At 43.1% G+C, this 20794-nt stretch overlaps 1 protein-coding gene across 3 annotated transcripts in view; it reads right to left on the reverse strand.

Annotated features, from left to right (window-relative positions):
- greb1 (growth regulating estrogen receptor binding 1) overlaps positions 1-20794 on the reverse strand; it is a 200158-nt gene that overhangs the window by 22614 nt on the left and 156750 nt on the right. For all 3 annotated transcript variants that reach the window (XM_033021586.1, XM_033021585.1, XM_033021583.1), the window contains exons 24-26: positions 6595-6697; positions 2868-3020; positions 1701-1843 (exon numbers count right to left, since the gene is read on the reverse strand). In XM_033021586.1, coding sequence (XP_032877477.1) covers positions 1701-1843; positions 2868-3020; positions 6595-6697 — 399 coding nt within the window. The remainder of the gene's footprint in view (positions 1-1700; positions 1844-2867; positions 3021-6594; positions 6698-20794) is intronic.

Raw genomic sequence — 20794 nt, forward strand, 5'->3', positions numbered from 1 at the left:
TCCACACCTGACTCCTGAAGAGTGTTTCCAGGGTTCTCGCATAACTTTTTTTCCCTGTTGCCAGCCGGGCAACCTAGGCAGCTTTTTAGGTTACCAAATGACAGTTTAAGTGATCATTTAAGACGGCTTGCATGACACGTGCGAGTTACCAGTCAGAATTAAGATCACATATTATTTCTGCTTCAAATAAAGTCACAAACTAAACATATTCACCAATCAAGCCATGATATATACCACAATGACATGCAGCAAAATTACAATACAGTATCTCATCTCTTTTTCCACGTTGCAATTAATGCAATTTCAATTATTTCTTTCCACTTCCAAAATAAATTCTGGTTGGATTATTCAGCGTATGATTAACCTCGGTGCGACCAAGTGCAGGCTTGGCGATCGCTTCGCACAACTCCTACACTCAGTTCGCAATAACCAACCTGATCTCCAGGTGGCTCAGCACTTCAACTCCCCCTCCCATTCCGAATCCGATCTTTCTGTCCTGGGCCTCCTCCATGGCCAGAGTGAGGCCCACAGCAATTTGGAGGAGCAGCACCTCATATTTCGCTTGGATAGTTTACACCCCAGCGGTATGAACATTGGCTTCTCCAATTTCAGGTAGTCCTTGCTTTCTCCCTCCTTCCCCTCCCATTCCCAGCTCTCCAACAGCCTACCGTCTCCCCCTCGTCCTTTCTTTTTCCCGCACCCCCCCCCTCCCGACATCAGTCTGAAGAACGGTCTCGACCCGAAACGTCGCCTATTCCTTCGCTCCATAGCTGCTGCCTCACCCGCTGAGTTTCTCCAGCATTTTTGTCTACCCATTCACACAAGTTCTGTTATCGCACTTTCCTCACCCACTCCCTACACATTAGGGGCAATTTTACAGAGACAAGTTAACCTACAAAGCCAATGCGTCTTTGGGATGTGGGAGTAAACCCACACGCTTGCAGGGAGAATGTGCAAATTCAACACAGACAGTGCCCGAGGACAGGATCGAATACAGATCTCTGGCGTGTGAGGCAGCAAGTTCACCAGCTGTGCCACTATATTTTATTTTCCAACACACAAAAAATCATACGTTGATAACTTTGGTTACTAAAAAAAATAAACTTCTGATCTGTCAGACAGGTATTTGGGGATTTTTCTTTATTATAGAGAGAATTCTTTGGTCATCAGCTGTGAAGGTCTTCCTTGGCCTGCCAGTCCCTTTGCGATTAGTAAGCTCACCAGTGCTCTCTTTCTTCTTAATGATGTTCCAAACAGTTGGTTTTGGTAAGCCAAAGGTTTGGCTGATGTCTCTAACAGTTTTATTCTTGTTTCTCAGTCTCATAATGGCTTCTTTGTCTTTCATTAGCACAACTTTGGTCCTCATGTTGATAAACGGCAATAAAAGTTTCAAAAGGTGATGGAAAGACTGGAGGAAAGACAAGGTGCTGGGAGCTCTCTTATAACTGCATGAAGGAGGCAATTAAACACACCTGAGCAATTACAAACACCTGTGAAGCCATGTGTCTCAAACATTATGGTGCCCTGAAATGGGGGGACTATGTATAAACACAGCTGTAATTTTCACAAATTACACTGTAAAACACAGTAGAAAGTGTGCGCTATTATATTGTTCTATTTCATATCTGTTTATACTTTTACTTTTTATCTATTTTAATAATAGTTTCATTGTTTCTTTGCTGTTCGATTCTCATGCATACCTGGCATCTGGGATTGAAACCCATGTATTCATGACACTGCTCACAGTGATGATATGTATTGTAGGCAGCATATTTGGATAATCTTAGACGTGTTGTGTGGCGCCGCAGGTAGACATCATCGTCTTTCTTATTGGTTAAATACCCTGTAAAGTTAGGGGTTTTGGCAAGTCACAAAAAGTCAACATACAAGCATAGATTTTCATAATTTGTATTTGTTTGAAACACAATGTAATAAGATTGTACAATTCCATCCATTCACTGAATGAAGGAAAATAAAAACAAGGCAACCCACTGACCCAACTCAATATATAATGGGACCGGGAAGCCAAGGTCCCAATAGAGATAGATGACAAGAGGATGTTTAGCATAAGAAGGAACTGCAGATGCTGGTTTAAACCAAAGATGGGCACAAAAAGCTGGACAGGCAGCATCTCCGGAGAGAAGGAATGGGTGACGTTTCGGGTCGAAAGCCTTCTTCAGACTGGTTAGGTTGCACAGCTCAAAGTCCCAGGGTCCTGGGTCTTGGAACATATAACAGTCAACAATATATAATAATTTCATAAGCATATTCAAATGCAGTAAGCTAATTTTAAATATCACTGCTTGAATGGTTGTTCTGCTTTCTTTCTCCAACCAACTAAGTCTGGGTGGACACACATCTTTTCCATTGGAGGCAGTTCAGGTAATCACCAATCTTGTACATTCTGGTAGACACGACTGATTAACTTCTAAGCATGAACTGGGTGGGTCCGCTGCACTAGACAACACATGATGCTGCACTAGCCCTTGATAGCTTGGAGAGAGGGGACTAACTGCTCTTTTGTGCAATAATAAGAACCTCCAGGATTTAAGAGGCAACTCAACAAAGATAAATATATAGGATAAATACATTGCCATTATCTTATTTTTATTCAGCACCATTTTTTAACATCATTCATGTTAATCTTAGTCTGCGATTTTTACATTGTTGTACTTTCAACAGAGAGTAGAAGATTTAAATACATAGACTGCGTTTATGAGACTTTGCCTTGTCTTTGAGAATGACAGCAGTTTATGAGAAGTGCAGGCAGACTTGCAATCCAGCACCACTGTAGCATTTTCCTCACCTCCTTGTCATAGAACAACTTATGCTGGCAGTTCAATGGAAAAAATAAATTAATGATTGACCTTTATTGTTGGCAAGGTCTCTTGAATAAACGGGACTAGCATCTTCATACTTTGGATCATGGACAGTGTAGTCGAAGGCCAATTTGCTGAAAGTTTCCAAATCAGGCCACAATAAGCTTTCTTTCTGTTGTGATGCAGAATGCTCTTTGGGTTCTAAAAAATAAAATATAAATAGGGAAATTAAATTGCAAGCTCATCCATTCAATTATGTTACTGTACGTTTCTAGGAACAAATGGGTCATTCTTACGTATGGGAATAACGAGCATCAGAATACCACAAGAAAATCTCATGAAAGGAGGCATCGCACTGCATTCCTCAATTTATATCAAAACAATGGAAGGCAGTAAATCTATATGTTTTGTGAGCATGAAGAAATGGATGGTAAAAAAAATGGTTATATTGAACGCAAGAGCAGAACTGTCGGTGGGGGTGCTGCGAGATAGCAGGAGTTTTTTTGCTTTTTTAATATGTCCAATTGTTTGTTTTAATGTCGCTCGGGGGGGGGGGGTGTGTGTGTGTGTGTGTGTGTGTGTGTGTGTGTGTGGGGGGGGGGGGGGGGTGTGGGTGTGTGGGTGTGTGTGTGTGTGTGTGTGTGTGTGTGTGTGTGTGTGTGTGTGTGTGTGTGTGTGTGTGTGTGTGTGTGTGTGTGTGTGTGATCAATTTTGCTCGCCTCCTCCACGGAGAGGCAACTTTTTCCATGTCGCCTACCTCGCGGCTTAACAACAAGGATTGGTGCGGCCTTTCCCGGAGTTGGGCCCGGAGCTTCAGCAGCAGGCGCAGCATGAACTTTTCATCACGGAGCAGGCGAGCCCTCGCCGGGGGTCGCCAGAAGGGAGTGCTCCGATCGCTGGCCTGCGGTCCTGAAGCCACGGTCTGCAGAGCCTGGGATTTATCGTTGGGGACCGCAGAGGAGAAGTGCTCCGATCGCCGGCCCGCGGCCTACGGTGTTTCTTGAAAAAGAAATGGAGGACGACTGACTGAACTTTGTGCCTTCCACCACGTGATGAATGCTGTGTTGGATGTTTTTGTGTTAAATTTTTATTGTGTATTGTGTGTTCTTATTTATTGTACCGCTGATGGCAAGTTCATTGCACTGCATTTCACTGTGTATGTGACGAATAAATCTGACTACTGACTATTGACAATAAAAAGTATTTGCTTGATGTATAAAGTGGATATTCAAATCTAAAATGTATATCTCCAAGCACTCATAAAATGGCTGTGAGTTGCTCAATTTACTCTAAAATATTATTACATATTCTATACCCTATTGACTAATGTACTGCACTTAACAGCAACTCTTAAGGGCCTGTCCCACTTGGCCGTCATTTGTGCGTAATTTACGTGACATAATTTACGCGTCACGACGCACGTGTCGTGACACGCACGTGATGCGCGCATGGTTTGTGGCGACATAGGCAGTGACGTGCGGTCGCACGCGGCTCCCCAGGATTTTGGGATGTACAAAATCTTTGCGCGACATCTGCGCAAATGACGGCCAAGTGGGACAGGCCCTTTAATCTCTATTTTTCCCGTTACATGAGGGTCATACAGGTTTTGTATGACTGTGATGTAAATAAATCAAGTGCCCATGTTACATTCCACCAATTATTTAAAATGGGCTATGTCCTTTACTTTTTTTTTTTTTTTTTTTAATAATTTTATTTATTAGAAGTAGTGTACATTGCAATAATATAAGCCAAAAATAACATAATACATTTCTTGTACCACTTCATATTTTAAGCTTTAAAAAGAAGAAAAGTAAAGAAAGTGAGACAGGATAGTGAGTGTGTGAAAGAGTGATCATAAAAAGACCCTTAGACACAAAGAGTTGGAAAAAAAAGTTAAGAAGTAAGCCATAGAAAAGAAAAAAGAGAAAAAGAAAACAGAAGCTATGTTAAAAGTTAAAAAAAGAGCTAAAAGGGATATATTTTATTTTTCCTCCCCCCCTCACCAGGTCCTGAAACCATTTCTTTTCAGAGTTCTGTTGCACCTTATACTTGTAGTAAGTCGATAAATGAAGACCAAATCTTTTGGAAATGGTCTGGTTTGCCTGCTAGAAGGAATCTCATATCTTCCAGGTGTAGCGTTTCGAACATATTTTAAATCCAAATATTTATTGTTGGTGTTTTTCCAGAATTTAAGTATAAGTTTTTTTCCCATTATTAAACCGTAATTAAATAGGTTCTTTTGGGACGCAGTTAGTTCTGGGCTGCCTTCCATTGTTCCAAAAATAATCAATTCTGCATTCGGTATGTCCTTTACATAACTACATGAATCTAAATTATTTCCAGTGTGATCATACATCAATTTTCATGGCCTTATTTGGTTCAGGCACACATTGCAGCCATTTCAAATGTTTCATTCCTGAAATGCCTCACATGAATACCATCAATTTCATGGTTAAAGTAAATATATTAAGAGTTATGCAACTGCTTTATGATGTAAATAGAAGGATTCTTCACAAGACCAACTCTACCACCTATCATTACTTTGTTATTGGTTCAACAAAGTTATTTTGGTTCCAATTGGAGGAAATTGGTGTTACTTACAATATTGGCATTTCCTGCTCATCCCTAACTGGTTTTATTTTGCTTAACTATTTCAGAGAAAATCTTTTATGTGGATTTGGATCCAGATATTAAAGCAGAGTAGTAGTGGGAGGCAATAATGAAGCAGCATTTGTTCAGTTTAGTTTAGAGATACAGCATGGAAACAGGCCCTTTGGCTCACCAAGTTCATACCGACCATTGATCACCCATTCATACTAGTTGTAGGTTATTCCACTTTCCCAACCACTCCCTATACAGTAGGGGCAATTTACAGAGGCCAATCAACCTACAAACCCACACGTCTGACAATGTGGGAGGAAACCAGAGCACCTGGAGGAAACCAACACGGTCACAGGCGAATGTGCAAATTCCACACAGACAGCACCTAAGGTCACGATCGGAACCTGGCCGCTTACATTATGAGGCAGTGGCTCGAGCTGCAATGCCATTGTTTCGAGAACGTTATTTCATCACCATCATTACATCTTCTAGATTTTTTGGAATTGCAGATAAATTGACTTAAATTCCACACTGCTGTGGTGAGATGTTATCTTCTGTTCTCAAACCAGATACCCAGGTCTGACTACAGGTCAAGAAATTAGACTATCGTATTCAGGTCAATGTGTTCAGAATCTGACATTAAATTGTAATAAATTATTAAGTATTAGTGAATCTCCCTGTGGTGTTATTCATGAAAAGCAGATAATACATTGTGCTATGTTTCACATTAACAGATGCATAAACGAGGAGTGGCCAAACTGACATAGGACAATTGGTCACTGGAGTGCTGGAGTTACTCAAATGTGATGTGAATGCTAAGGTGACCAAGAGAGAAGCTAATACTAGCATGAGAGTACAGACATTCTGGCTTCTTTGTCAAATACCTGCCTTTTCTTGCGTATGTTTTGTATGGCGCAAGAATTTGAAACTATGCATTTGATGATTTGAAAACCAACTTTTAGCCTCCCTCCAGATTTCTGGAGAATACGGAGAAATAATGATGGCAACTGGATTTCCAGTTTCGCCATGTACTACCTCAGCGGTTATCAGATTCACAGTGCGATGTTGATGAACACTGACAGCCATCACTAGAAGGGCAAATCTGAGCTATCGTTATGTATGAATTTTTAAAGATCAAGCCAGAGAATATATTAAGTACAGAAAAATCACTTACTGAGATTAATTTCTGCTTCATCATAAACATCTACTTCCATCAGTCGAATCAACATCCTCGACAAAATATTAAGGAATTGCAAATAAGCTCCCGTCTTCCCCACCTGAGAACAATGATGACAGGTTAAAGAATACATTTACATGAGATCCATAGGTTGCATTTTATAAAAATTAAGGATGCCAAGAACACATGGATGGAAATATTTGATGAGCGCACCAAATCTGTGTCACCCGCAATCTGCATCATCATCACTTGCCATCATTGATACCTATTCTGTTGGGAGACAACATGCCTCAACATTGGATCAACATCATGAACAGTTACCATCAGTCGAAGTTGGCCTCAACTACTTAAAACTGACCTGCAGCTCTTAATAAGGAGGTTCACTGGGACAGATATTGACATTCATCCTGGAACTTACGCTGGAAGACATTGAAGAGCAAAAGATTCCACGTTGTGCTGATGCACTAGAATCGTTGGTAAGTAGAGAAAATGAGAGATTAAGAGATCTTCATAGAGCTGGTTGGTCTTCCTGACCAATAGTGAGAGGGCTTACTGTGGTTGAAGTCAAATTTACAGGAGACCAACATTCCCTCTTCCTTGCAGAAGGTGGGATGGCAAAGTTGGAAGCAATAAATTAAACAGGATTAGAGAAGCACTGCTGTTAGACCAATCCCAAGAGGAAAACACAAACGCTCGTCACCTTTGGAGCATTCACCCTGAAGCTGTAATCAACAACATGACTAAATTACTTGGATTCAATGCTGCAAGAGGTTTATTAACTCCACTAGCAACAATCTTTAATTGCCATAACTGACGAGCTGCACCACTAGCCTCAGCATCAAGCCCTGCAACCCCACTACACATCTATCAACTATCTCCTCACATACTTAACACTGCTCTAAGTGAGACGCACACACACACACACACACACACACACACACACACACACATGGCTGAGCACATTGACCAATTTACACAAATAATAAAATACATAAAGTACTGGATACCTCTGCACATAAAGCAGCATCTCTGGAGAATATGGATAAGTGATGTTTCAGCAAAAAGGTCATCGAGTCTACACTTGGTCTCAGCGATGTAAAGGAGGCCACATCGTGAATGCCGGATGCAGTAGATGAGATTACAAGATATGCAGATGATCCTCTGTCTTGTCTCACCTGGAAAGAATATAGTGGTCCCTAGATGGATGTGATGGAGGTGGTATAGGGACAGGTATTACATCTCTTGTGGTTGCAGGGGACAATGCATGGGAATGGGGTGGTTTAGGTGAGAAGGGATGAGTGAACCAATGAGTTGTGGAGGAAGCAATCTCTGGTCTCTGCAGAAGGCAGAAAGGGGTGGCGAGGGGAAGAGATGACTAGTGTGGGATCATGCTGGAGGCAGTGGAAATGTTGGGGGTATGATGCGTTGGATGCCGAGGTTGGTGGGGTGAAAGGTGTGTATAAGGGAACTCTATCTTGGTTCTGGTGGGGTTGGGGTGTGGGGGCTGATTTATGGATCATAGGGAAAATGGGGTTGAGCTCCACCTATGGCAGCAGAGAGGGAAACACGCTTATGAAAGAAAGACATCTTGGATGTCCTAGAAAGAGAAGCCTCTGCTGGGGAACAGATGCGGCATTGACAGAGAAATTGAGAGTAGGCTTCACGGATCTCCTGGTTGTTAACCATTTTAAGCATTCCCCTCACCTTCCCTGTGGCCCAACATTGTGACTTTATTTGTAAACCAGCATCTGCAGTAATTTGTTTCTACTGTTCTTCATGTGCACTGTTATCCTTCATGTGCACTGTTGATCTTCACTTCCCTTTCATAAGATGGCATAAAATCAGATGGAGCAACAGCTAAGCCCCCAGAGATATGCAACTGTGTGCCTTACTTGGAATGGAAGGGGCAGTACCCACTTTCCCTGGAGCAGCTATTGCTCATGCTGTAGCCAATGATGAGATTATGGGCTTTGCTACACAACAATACAGTGATGGCAGAGGCCCAATGAGTCTTGGGGTTATTAAGTGGTCCCTGCACTCTTCCTTTTGAATGCAGTGATATGGCAGAGAATTACAAGAATTGTACTGGGGTCACAGGAGACACAGACAAGGCAGGTAGGAGTTGGTCTGTCAGATCGAGGCTTGGGGAAGTGAACTGGAGGATGGGAAAATATTGATGTGTGAGAATGTATTGCGAGGATGATTGGCTGGGGGAGAATAGGTGACAAAACTAAATTAAAAGATACTAAATACTCAACTGATACTCAAATTTGCAGTGCTGGCTGCATCAACTGTGGACGTAAAGGATTACACTGAGATACAAAACTATTAAACCAGATATCTATAATTTATAAAAAAGATCGATTAATTCTATGGCGGTACAAAATAAACGATGCTGCTTGCCAAAAAACCCATTACTGTCAGAGTTTTAGATCACAGCTAAATGTGTCAAAAATGTTTTTTCTCTACTGTCGGGTTTCCAGTCTGGTCAAATATATTTACATTATTCAATGAATAACTCTCAAGCCATCACATTTAGTTTTTACTTCATAGATACAATTGCCAACATCCATTTCTGTCAAACAAATTACAATATGTACATGAGACACATATCCTTTTTGAACTGGCACTCCAAGTTGGAGTAAAAAATGTACATCACAGATCTAGGCAGATTTGACACAATGAACCCACAATAAAACAAGACACAATGAATGAATGAAGTGATAATTATTAACAAGAAGACGGCATGGAGCCAAATCAAGTTTAGAATCAAAAGATAGAAATTGCTACCACTGATTATCCATTATCTATATTTGTCGCACCAAATTCCTCTCTCTGTTATATTATACCTTTTATTTTAAAATTATGGGGTTTCTGTTCAAAATAATGAAGAAATATGTTTGTTACAACTGCATGTCCTGCATGTCTACCTTACATCAGATAACTATTAATACCATGTTTTTTTCAGAAAAAAGAGAGCTCTCTGAAGGACCTGAGAAAAATTGCTTTATGTACATTTGTTAGGTAAGATTTGACAAAATGCCAGGAACTGATGAGTTGATCCAGTTGTTGAATGATGAAAGTAATGCACTTTCAAAGCAATGCACTTATACTGTGTGAAAGAGCACTGGAAAGCTGCCAACCTGTACCGAGTTTTGAATGGGGAGTCAGAACTAATCCAGAAATGGCAGATCAAGTGGTAAAGAACGTTTCAATACCTTCAATTTAGAAATAATTTATCAAGGATTTAGTTTAGAATTAGATTTGGACAGAGTTCCAAAGACACAATACAATAATGCTTGTTAAATCACAAGTCTTTGTGGAGGATTCTCCCGACGCCGGAGCGCCATCACCCGGCGAGAATGTAGCAGATGAGACGGATGTGAAACTCATCATCGACAAGATGCCTACCATCATCATAGGAGAGACGAATGAAAGACGAAAGAATCATTTTCAATAAATGAGACCAGAATCCATTAAATCGTATGTTGCAGAGCTGAAGGAGCTTGCTAAGACATGCAACTTCTGCGATTGCCTGAATGAAAGCCTCATTCAAGATCACATCGTCATTGGTATTGCAGACCAGTCAACTAGGAAGACACTCCTTCAGAAGAGGAATCTGACACTGCATGAGACTGTGGACATATGTAGATCCTCGGAGGTAACAGCGACAAGAATGCAGGTCATTGGCAAAGAGCCGATAATACACAAGGTGGAACGATTCCAACTGAGGGAAAAGATGGTTGATTTTCCTTTGCAGAGGAAGAATCAGGGACCAGTCATGTGCAAGTTCTGTGTGAGGACACACAAGTGCAGGAAGGAGAAATGCCCAGCGAATGGGAAGGACTGCAACAGATGCGGATGACAAAACCACTTTGCCTGCTGCTGCAAGCAGAGGAAGGGGAGCATGCAGAAATGGGGTCTCCACAAAGTCGTGGAGACAACTGACACAACGTCCATTTCCGACACAGGGTCTGTGAGTTGCATTGAGGTCAATGCAGCCGGAAACACTTCCTCTTCAGGCTTATTCGCTGAGATGCAGGTCGGCACAGCAGCCATCAAGTTTCAGATTGACTCTGGTGCCAGTGTTAATGTGATTCCCAAGGATCTTGTACCCAACAAAGAGGACATCAGACAAGGGAAAATCATCTTAAAGATGTACAACGGATCCAACCTGCTGGCGGAAGTTTGGACTAAAGTCATATTCCGGAACAAAATGAACAACAAGTACCGTGTTCACTTCATAGTGATAGAGGAAGGCTGGCTCACACCGCTCCTGAGCGCCAAAGCTGCACAACAGATGAAACTAATCACTGTTCATTACTAGAATTTCAAAAGCCTGAATGCTGTTAGCGAGGCTGACTCATTACTCAAGAGCTACAATGATGTGTTTGACGACAAAAGACCAGGGAGACTACCAAGCAAGGTCAAGTTGGTAACGCAGACAGAGGGTGTGACCCCACCAGTGTCCTGCAAAGCCGGTGCCTGTAGCCATGAAAGGGAAGGTCAAGAATGGCCTCATGAAGCTGGTCAAGCAGGACATCTTGACTAAAGTCAAAGAACCAACTGAGTGGTGCAGCAGGCTGGTCACTACAGAGAAAAAGGACAGCACAGAGTTGATGTTCTGCATAGATCCTAGACCCTCGACAAAGTCCTCAAAAGGGAGATCCACGGACTACCAGTCATGGAGGACGTATTCCCTGTCCAAGGCGAAGATTTTCTCCAAATTCGATCTGATGTCAGGATACCTCCACTGTGAACTAGATGAGGAGAGCAGTTCCCTAACAACCATGAACAACCTTTTTGGAAGATATCGCTGGAAGAGGTTGCTATTAGGACTGAAAGTAAGTGCACAGATCTTCCAGAAGAAGCTGCAACAAGCTCTAGAAGGATTAAAGGGAGTGGAATGTGTTGCAGATGACATCATCCTATTCGAAGTAGGGGACACCAGAGAAGATGCAGAAAGGAATCATGATGCAAGACTGCAAGAACTTCTTCAGCGATGCAGAGCCAAAGGCATCAAGCTGAACCATAAGAGGTCGGCAGTGAAAACTACTTGTATCACATTTCTAGGACATGTAGTTACAGGTCGTGGCCTGAAACCGGATCCGAAGAAGATCCAAGCTATCCTTGAGATGCCCAACCCGACCAATCCAACAGAAATCCACAGATTATAAGGCAGTGTAAACTACTTGGCAAGATTCCTGCCAATGTTGTCGGTCACATTCGAGCCTTTGAGGAGATTGACCCACAAGGAAGTAGAGTGGGAATGGTCATCAGAACATGACATGGCAATGTCAAAGATCAAGGAGCTGTTGACAACGGCACCTATCCTGGCCGAACAGCTGACCATTAAAATCCAGTTTTCTACCGCCTGTCCGAGGCGTATTTCCTCGGGCTGCTAGCTGCTGAAGAAAAATCGGTCCGACTTCCATTCCTGATTTTTTTTTTTTTAAATCGCGAGAATTTAATAATTATATTAAAATAAAAAGCAACTTCTAACACCGTCAACGCCTACAACATGACGGAGTGACGGAGTAAGTCGTCTATTTTACATATAAACTTGCTTCCTGGGATGACTTTAATCAATCCTCTATAAGCCAAAATGTGATTTGGGCCCCAGTGTTTTTCCTGCCGATATAGGGTTCAAATTCACCACAAATGCAACGTTCTAATCGATCATGTTACAGAAGCAAGATGATTAAAATGCCCATTTTTTTTTGAGATTAGCTGTCTAAATTGTCTATATTTTGTGTTATTCTCTCTCTCCATAATCATTATTTTTAAACTAAATATTCACAACAGTTTGATTCACATGTTTTGTGCAAAAAACAATAATTTGATTATATTTTGAGTGGATGTTTCTAGATTAATTTATGGGAATTAAACATTAAATTCCTTCCACCTGGGATATAAATTCATGACAGTGAGATTTAGAAATCATGTTATATTTTGATTTCTTGTGGAATGGGATTAGTTTGTTATTTGGATACTTAGGCTATGTAAAAAAAATATCCTTTTCTTAAGAAATGGAATCTACAGGACATTGTTAATGGGAAAGTAGTGGGCAGAAAGGCATGTCATGTGTGGTTTGAAGAGCAAAAACTTGTAGTTTACAATGCCAAAATTGAAAAGTTGAGGAAAAACAAGGTGTACAGAGTTGCCTATTGGTTATAACCTGAGGAGTATGATGATGCTACTGATTATGATATGCCAATGTACCAGCTAGCAACTGACCTTCTCCATAAAGACTTGGTCTTTTGCTAGAAATTGTAATTTATTTACCTATCTGTTACTGATTTACAGCATATTATAAAATAATATTAAAGTTCTGATCTTGAGAATATCACATTTTTGAATTTTCAAGGCAGTCTGGGTGTTTATTACTATTTCCGTCACAACAGTCAATTGTGTAATTAACTACAATTAGGTAATTAACTAATTATATGGTTTAATTTCAGGTCATCCAAGTAAGATGTTTTATATTTGTTTCAGAATGCTTCAATCTATAATAACTGAAAATTTCATTCATTTCTCTTAATTTTTTAAGAAAGATATGGGCTTTTGACTGTCCTCGATCACAGCTTTTGTGTTAAGTCAAATGAAAAGCAATAGGGAACAAGATGCTAATTTCCGAGTATGAAAATGGCCATAACTTTTTTAATACTGAAGATATGAAAGTGAATTAGGTGTCAAATTAAACTTCTTGTTATGCTTTATCTGATGGGATAAATTGCAGACTTGATTTTAAATTTTCAATATTTTGTAGCATTGCTACCTATAGAGAGTTGTAATCCCTATGGGTAAGGAGTGTCTCCTGAAGGAGACCCTCCATACCTCTCACCTAGGAGTAGAAGGAACCTTCAGACATGCTAGAGAATGCATTTTCAGGCCCGGAATGAACTCCGATGTGAAGCAGTTCATTTCAAACTGTGAAGCTTGCAGGATGTAGGAACAACAGAATCAGAAATAAATTCTGATGCCCTAATGACCTCCCAGATCGCCCATGGGAGAAAGTGGGAACCGATATGTTCGGACTTGAGGGAAAGCATTATTTAGTCACAGTTGACTATCTATCTAATTTCAGGGAAATAGACAGACTGTACGACCTGAGCAGCCGGACAGTCATTGTGAAACTCAAGAACCACTCCGCAAGATACGGAATTCCCAGCACTGTGGTAAGCAACAACGGGACACAGTTCACCAAATTTGCCAGGAAATGGGAATTTGATCACCACACAAATTCTCCAAGACATAGCCAAGCTAACGGTAAGGTGGAATTGGCAGTCAAGGCAGCTAAGCGAGTACTGAAGAAAACCACTCATTCCAAGACAGAAGCCTACTTGGCAATACTGGAATTGCGCAACAACCCTGCGCAAGGAGTGAACAGTAGTCCTGCACAAAGACTACATGGAAGGAGAACAAGAACGACACTTCCAACTACATCAAATCTCCTCAAACCACGGGGTGCTGAGTTACTCATGGAAGAGAGGAAAAAGATGAAGGATTTGCAAGGAAAACAGTCAAAGATCTACAACTAACATGCCAAGGATCTGCCAATCCTGGAAGAAGGTGATGTCATAAGACTCAAACCTTATAAACTAGGATACCAAATGGCAGAGAGCAACAGTTCAGAAGCGACTGGATGAGAGATCATACGAGTCAGGACTTCTAATCCGACGTAATCGAGCGGATCTGAAGAAGACCGGTGAACTACCCCCACACATAACTCCAGAGAAACCACCAGACGTGGAGAAGACTGAGACACCTTTGCAACCTCAGCTGACACAGGAAAAACCAACACAACATGCATCACCAGAAAAAGATGCAACTCGTGAAACTCAGAACACAGAGAAAACTAAACAAAAACAAAGTGACACAAGAGAAGTGATGCACAGGATGTACACACTGAAAAGAAAGACATTTCTGAAAGAAACGCCATCATAAAGACTAGGGCAGGAAGAGTTGTCAGACCTCCGGAAAGATACGGCGAGTATGTCAAGAAGTAAGGTGTTTTATTGTGATGTACCTACACCAGGGCTCGAAATTAGCGGTTGCCCGGGTGCCAATGACCACCCAAAGTGCCGCCGGGCAACGTAATCGGCGAGTCATTTTCCCCGGCTTGGCACTGCAGATACTGGTTCATACCGAAGATAGACACAAAAAACTGGAGTAACTCCGCGGGTCAGGCAGCATCTCTGGCGAAAAGGAACGTGATGTTTCGTGTCGGCGGCGGTTGTATTGCGGGGCAAAGATACCAGGTGCGGGGTGACGAAGGGTCGGAACGAATGACGGGACCCGCACAGCAACAGCAGCAGCCACCGCAATAGCGGCTCCTCCTCCTCCCGCTCCCCGCCCGCCCTGATAGCGGCCGCTGCTTGCAAATCCGCTAACGGTGAAAAACCCCTTTCAAAACAAACCCTCTCGCACGCCGAAGCCGGGAGGAGGGAGGGAGGTGGAGGCCTGCTTCCGCCTTATGAAGCAGCTGCACCAAAGATCCTATTGCTATAGGATCTTTGAGCTGCACCGCTCGGCCCCGCACCTTGCTGTTGGCTGGCGGAGGAGGGGAGGCGGTGGCGAGGAGATCCCAACCGCCTTCCCCTTTGGCGGCGGCACTTGCCGGTGGACAGGAACGGCCAAGGCAGTGGGGCGATGTTGTTCGAGGAGCGCTGACCTTCCTTCCTCCCCATCCCCCCCCTCTCTCTCTCTCTCTCTCTCTCTTGTACGCCCCCCTCCACCCCTCTTATCCTGCGACCCCTCCTTTCCATCCCGCACTGATCCACATTCCTGCCTCTAGCCTCTATTCAGTCCTCACTGACATCCCGTGTGCTCCCCTCCCGATCTACCCCCCCCCCAATCTATTCATCCTGCGCTGATCACCCTATCCACCTCGCATTGATTCTCCTGCACCTACACCCTACACCTGTCCCCCAATTCATCTTGTACTGACCCCCCTTCCCATCCATCCTGCACTGCTCCCCCATCCATCCTGTACTGACCCACCCTCCATTTATCCTTCACCGATCCCACCCATCCATCCTGTAATGATCTCTCCATTCATCTTTTACTGATCCCCCCCATTCATCCTGTACTGATCCCTCCCCCATTCATCCTGTACTGATCCCCTCATTCATCCTGTGCTGATCTCCCATTCATCTTTTACTGATCCTCTCATTCATCCTGTAGTGATCCCCCATTTATCCTGCACAGACACTCCGATCCACACTGTACTGACCCCTACCCCCATTCATCCTGCACAGACACTCCGATCCACACTGTACTGACCCCTACCCCCATTCATCCTGCGCTGACCCGCCCCCCCCCCATCCTGTACTGATCCCCCATTCAAGAAGAATGGGGGTAACAGTCTGAAGAAGGATCTCGACCCGAAACGTTGCCTATTTCCTTTGCTCCATAGATGCTGCCTCACTCTCTGAGTTTCTCCAGCATTTTTGTCTACCGCCATTCATCCTGTACTGATCCCCCCCATTCATCCTGTACTGATCCGCCCCCCCCATCCATCCTATACTGATCCTCCCATTCAACACCAGTGACATCCCCCATGCTCTCCCCTCACAATTTTACATACTCCAACCAACACGTAATAATTCACCTGCCTCAATCCATCCATTCCGCACCGATTGCCTTCTCAACCCCCCCTCACCCGCCATCTATCCACCCCACATTGATCCACACAACCCCCCTCCCTGACCCTATTGTGCTGGAAATGTCTTCAGAGCGAACAATGACTATGTTTGATAACGGAATGCAGTCAAATGTGTTTTAATTCCCAATGTTATTATTTGTTTTAGTCCATAAAGATGGATTAATTAAATTGTGAACACATGAAACATTAAACCGCAGTGTTCGATTGTCACTGCTAACGTTGACACGTTATTACAGAATTCATTTTAACGGCAAATCAATGCTCTTAATATGGGGTATCAGTACTGTAGTTATTTAAAGAGCAAGGGTTTCGGCCCGAAACTTTGCCTATTTCCTTCGGTCCATAGATGCTGCTGCACCCGCTGAGTTTCTCCAGCTTTTGTGTACCTTCACAACTATACATTGCATTTATCCAGGTTTTACTTCCACAGTCGGTCATATACATCACAAATTTGGTCAGGAGATATTTCAGTTGAAATTTTAACGTTAATTCTGAAGTGGGAATAATGGAAGCAGCGTTTATCAATAATTTTTTTTTTTAATCTGGTGCATACAAACTGGGTATCTTCATTGCTGTTCACAACACGTTAAGTGGGAATGATGGAAACAGCGTTTATCCATAAAAAAATTAAAAATCTGGTGCATACAAACTGGGTATCTTCATTGCTGTTCACAACACGTACATCTAATCTGAAGGTCCGGTAATGTGGCGTTTTGACACCTTTAAACATATTACCAAAAGAACATTTGCTGCAGTTATGTCCTTTGGCCATCTCTTGTCAGTTAGTATAATGTTTAACCTGTCAGATGGGTATAGTCAGTTTTAACAGCTATTATCATAAAATGCCTTTAGAAATTTCCATGCAATCTGTATATTTTGTTATAAATTATGTGGGAAGTGAGAGTGTTTCTGTGCCAATAGCAATGATGACCCATGCTATGGCCATGTCATGGTCATTTTCGGTCCTTCACAGAAAACATGCTTGCATCAATCTGTAGCGTGCATGGTTAAGCATATATGTTACCATGGTCCAGGATTTATTGACACAGGTTGAACATACGCTGAATAATCCAACCACATTTTTGTTTGGAAGTGGAAAGAATTAAGAGAAATTGCATTCATTGCAATGTATAAAAAAAGTTGAGATACTGTATTATAATTTTGCTGCATGTCATTGTGGTATATATCATGTATTCATTGGTGAGTATGTTTACTTTGTGACTTTATTTGAAGCAGAAATAATATGTGAATGTTTCATTGAGCATAATTCCGACTGGTAACTACGCACTTTGTCCGAGCACATTATCGCACGCGTCATGCAGACCGTCTTAAATGACCACCTAAACTGTCATTTGGCAACCTATTAAGCTGCCTAGGTTGCCCGGCTGGCGACAGGGAAAAAAAGTTAAGAGAGAGCCCTGTACATGCTTGTGAGAAGAAAGCATGTGAACATTACTTTGGGTTATTGAAATAAGTCACAAGTGTGGCTATGGTTGAATGGTGAAATAAAACAGATCAGTTGTTTTATTCAGTTAAGTTTATGCTATGTTTATGTCTATGTTCTAAGTTAAACCATATTGGAAAGGTAATCCCAAAATGTCAAAAAGGAAAGGATGTGACAATATCCATGTAATTTATGCATATGAGCAGTACTCATTCTCACACATGCTCAGTAAATCAGTCAGTGACCTTTAACTTGGAAATAAATCTTTCCTGCTTTTGATCCCAACACGAGTGTGTGTGGAGCTATCTTTCTCCATCTAATAGGTGCTAGTTTTACCTATTTCGTAAATAGACACATATCAAAACACTGTGGCAGCTTTGACAGTCTGGATTCGCCTTCCAGAGGGAAGTGATTCAAAGAGTTTGTGGCCAGGGTGAGAGGGATCAGAGATTATCTTACCCACTCGCTTCCTGGCCCTTGCAGTAAACAGTTCATCAATGAGTAGAAGGTTGCAGCCAATAACCTTCACATCTGATCGGACGATTCGCTGCAAGCCTCCGGATGTCGTGCTTGGAGGCTGAGCTAAACCAGACCATGACAGAGAAGGTGAGGACAGTCTCTACGATGGCCGTACAGAATTGGACCATCATTGCCTGTGGCAGATTGTGCTTCCTCAGCTGCCGCAGAAAGTACATCCTCTGTTGTGCCTTTTTGACTGTGGAGTCGATGTTAGCCCCCCCATTTAACGTCCTTGGAGATGATGGTTCCCAGGAACTTAAAAGACTCCACAGATGTGACTGTGGTGTTGTTTATGGTGAGTGGGGTGAGGGGAGAGGGAGCTCTCCTAAAGTTTACTATCAAATCCACTGTCTTAAGAGCATTGAGCTCCAGGTTGTTGCGATGTCACCAGGCCGCCAGCTGTGTAATTTCATGTCTGTTGGCAGATTCTTCCCCATCCAGGATCAGTCCAATCAGGGTTGTGTCGTCCGCAAACTTGAGAAGCTTGACAGAGTAGTCAGTGGAGGTGCAGTCATTGGTGTAGAGAGAGTAGAGGAGATGCTGAGGGTTTGCTGGCCCGAGATGTGCTTTTCCTAGCCTCACATGCTGCTTCCTGTCTGTCAAGAAGCTGGTGATCCACCAACAGACACAGTTAACGTGGAAAGTTTGGAATGCAGTAGCTCTGGCACAATGGTGTTGAATGCAGTGCTAAAATCAACAAACAAAATCCTCGCATAGGTCCTCTGGCAGTCTTGGTACTGGAGGATGAAATGCAGGCCCAGGTTGACTGCGTCATCCACAGATCTATTGGCCCAATATGCAAATGGGAGAGGGTCCAGCAGGGGAGTTTATGATGGGAAAGGGTCCAGTCTTTTCAGGCTGGAGTCTTGCTTTGGAGCGCAAAAGGTTAAAGGGGGATTTGATAGAGGTCTTTAAAATCATGAGAGGGATTGACAGAGTTGACGTGGATAAGCTTTTTCCATTGAGAGTAGGGAAGATTCAAACAAGAGGGCATGATTTGAGAATTAAGGGACAAATGTTTAGGGGTAACATGAGGGGGACCTTCTTTACTCAGAGAGTGTGGAATGAGCTTCCAGTGGAAGTGGTGGAGGCAGGTTCGATTTTATCATTTAAAAATAAATTGGATAGGTATATGGACGGGAAAGGAATGGAGGGTTATGGTCTGAGTGCAGGTAGATGGGGCTAGGTGAGAGTAAGTGTTCAGCACGGACTAGAAGGGCCGAGATGGCCTGTTTCCGTGTTGTAATTGTTATATGGTTATATGGTTTAAGTAGGTGTGAAGTGGTGAATGGGGAGGAGTGGGTGTAGAAGGGTCCAGTCTTTGCAGACTGGGGTCTGGCTGTGTTTGTTGGGGAGAGGGGGAGGGGGTACCAGGGTTATGTTTTTGCTTGTCAAACCTGCAGTAAAACTCATTCAGGTTGTTGGTCAGCTGACGATTGTCCAAAGAGCGGGGGGCTTTCCTCTTGTAGCTGGTGATTTCTTTCAAGCCCTTCCAAACTGAAGAAGAGTCACTACCTGAGAACTTGCTCCTCAACTTCTCAGAGTACTTTTCCTTGGCAGCTCTGATTCCTCTTTTCAGCTTGTGCTTTGCCTGCCTGTAGAGGTCTGCATCACCGCTCCTGTAGGCTTCCTCTTTAGACTGTCGGAGCTGTCTGAGTTCCGCAATAAACCAGGGCTTGTTGTTGTTGAACCAGGTCCGGGTCTTAGTTGGAGTGCAACTGTCCTCACAAAAGCTGACAAAGCTGATAGAGTGTCCGTATACTCATCGAGGCTTGTGGTTGCTTCCCTGAACACATTCCAATCCGTGCAGTCAAAGCAGGATTGTAGGTTCTCAATGCCCTCGCTTGTCCACCTTTTCATTGTTCTGACCACAGGCTTAGCAGATTTTAGTTTCTGCCTGTAGGTGGGAATAAGGTGAACTGGACAGAGAGACCCATACCCGCCCGGGGAACAGAGCGATATGCGTTCTTGATTGCCGTATAACAGTGATCGAGTATTCTCTCCCCTCTGGTGGGGCAGGTAACATGAAGTCTGTATTTTGGAAGGTCACGGCTGAGGTTAGCTTTGTTAAAGTTCCCCCAAAACAATGATCGTTGAGTCCGGGAAGTCACTCTCTACCCTCATTACCTGGTCAGCGAGTTGCGTTTGCGCCTCACGTACACAGGCTTGCTGGGGGATGTAAACTCCAGCGAGAATAAAGGAGTTAAATTCCCTCGGAGAATAGAAGGGTTTGCAGTTTATAAAGAGGAGCACTAGGTTGGGAGAGCAGAAATTTGACAGTACCGTGATGTTGCTGCACCAGTCCTGGTTGGTATAGAAGCATATTCCACCGCCTCTTGATTTCCCCGCTGCCTCCACTTCGCGATCTGCTCTGTGAAGTTGGAAACCAGCCAGTTGCAGCGCGCTGTCCGGGGTCGACTCACAAAGCCAGGTCTCGGTGAAACACAGGGCAGCGGCTCGAGAGACGTCCTTGTTTGTCCGGCGCAGGAGTTGCAGTTCGTCCACTTTGTTATTGAGACAATGTACGTTTGCCAGGAATATTCTCCGGAGTGGTGTGAGTGATCCTT

Source organism: Amblyraja radiata, chromosome 5 (assembly GCF_010909765.2).
Source record: "Amblyraja radiata isolate CabotCenter1 chromosome 5, sAmbRad1.1.pri, whole genome shotgun sequence".
Lineage (NCBI taxonomy): Eukaryota > Metazoa > Chordata > Chondrichthyes > Rajiformes > Rajidae > Amblyraja > Amblyraja radiata.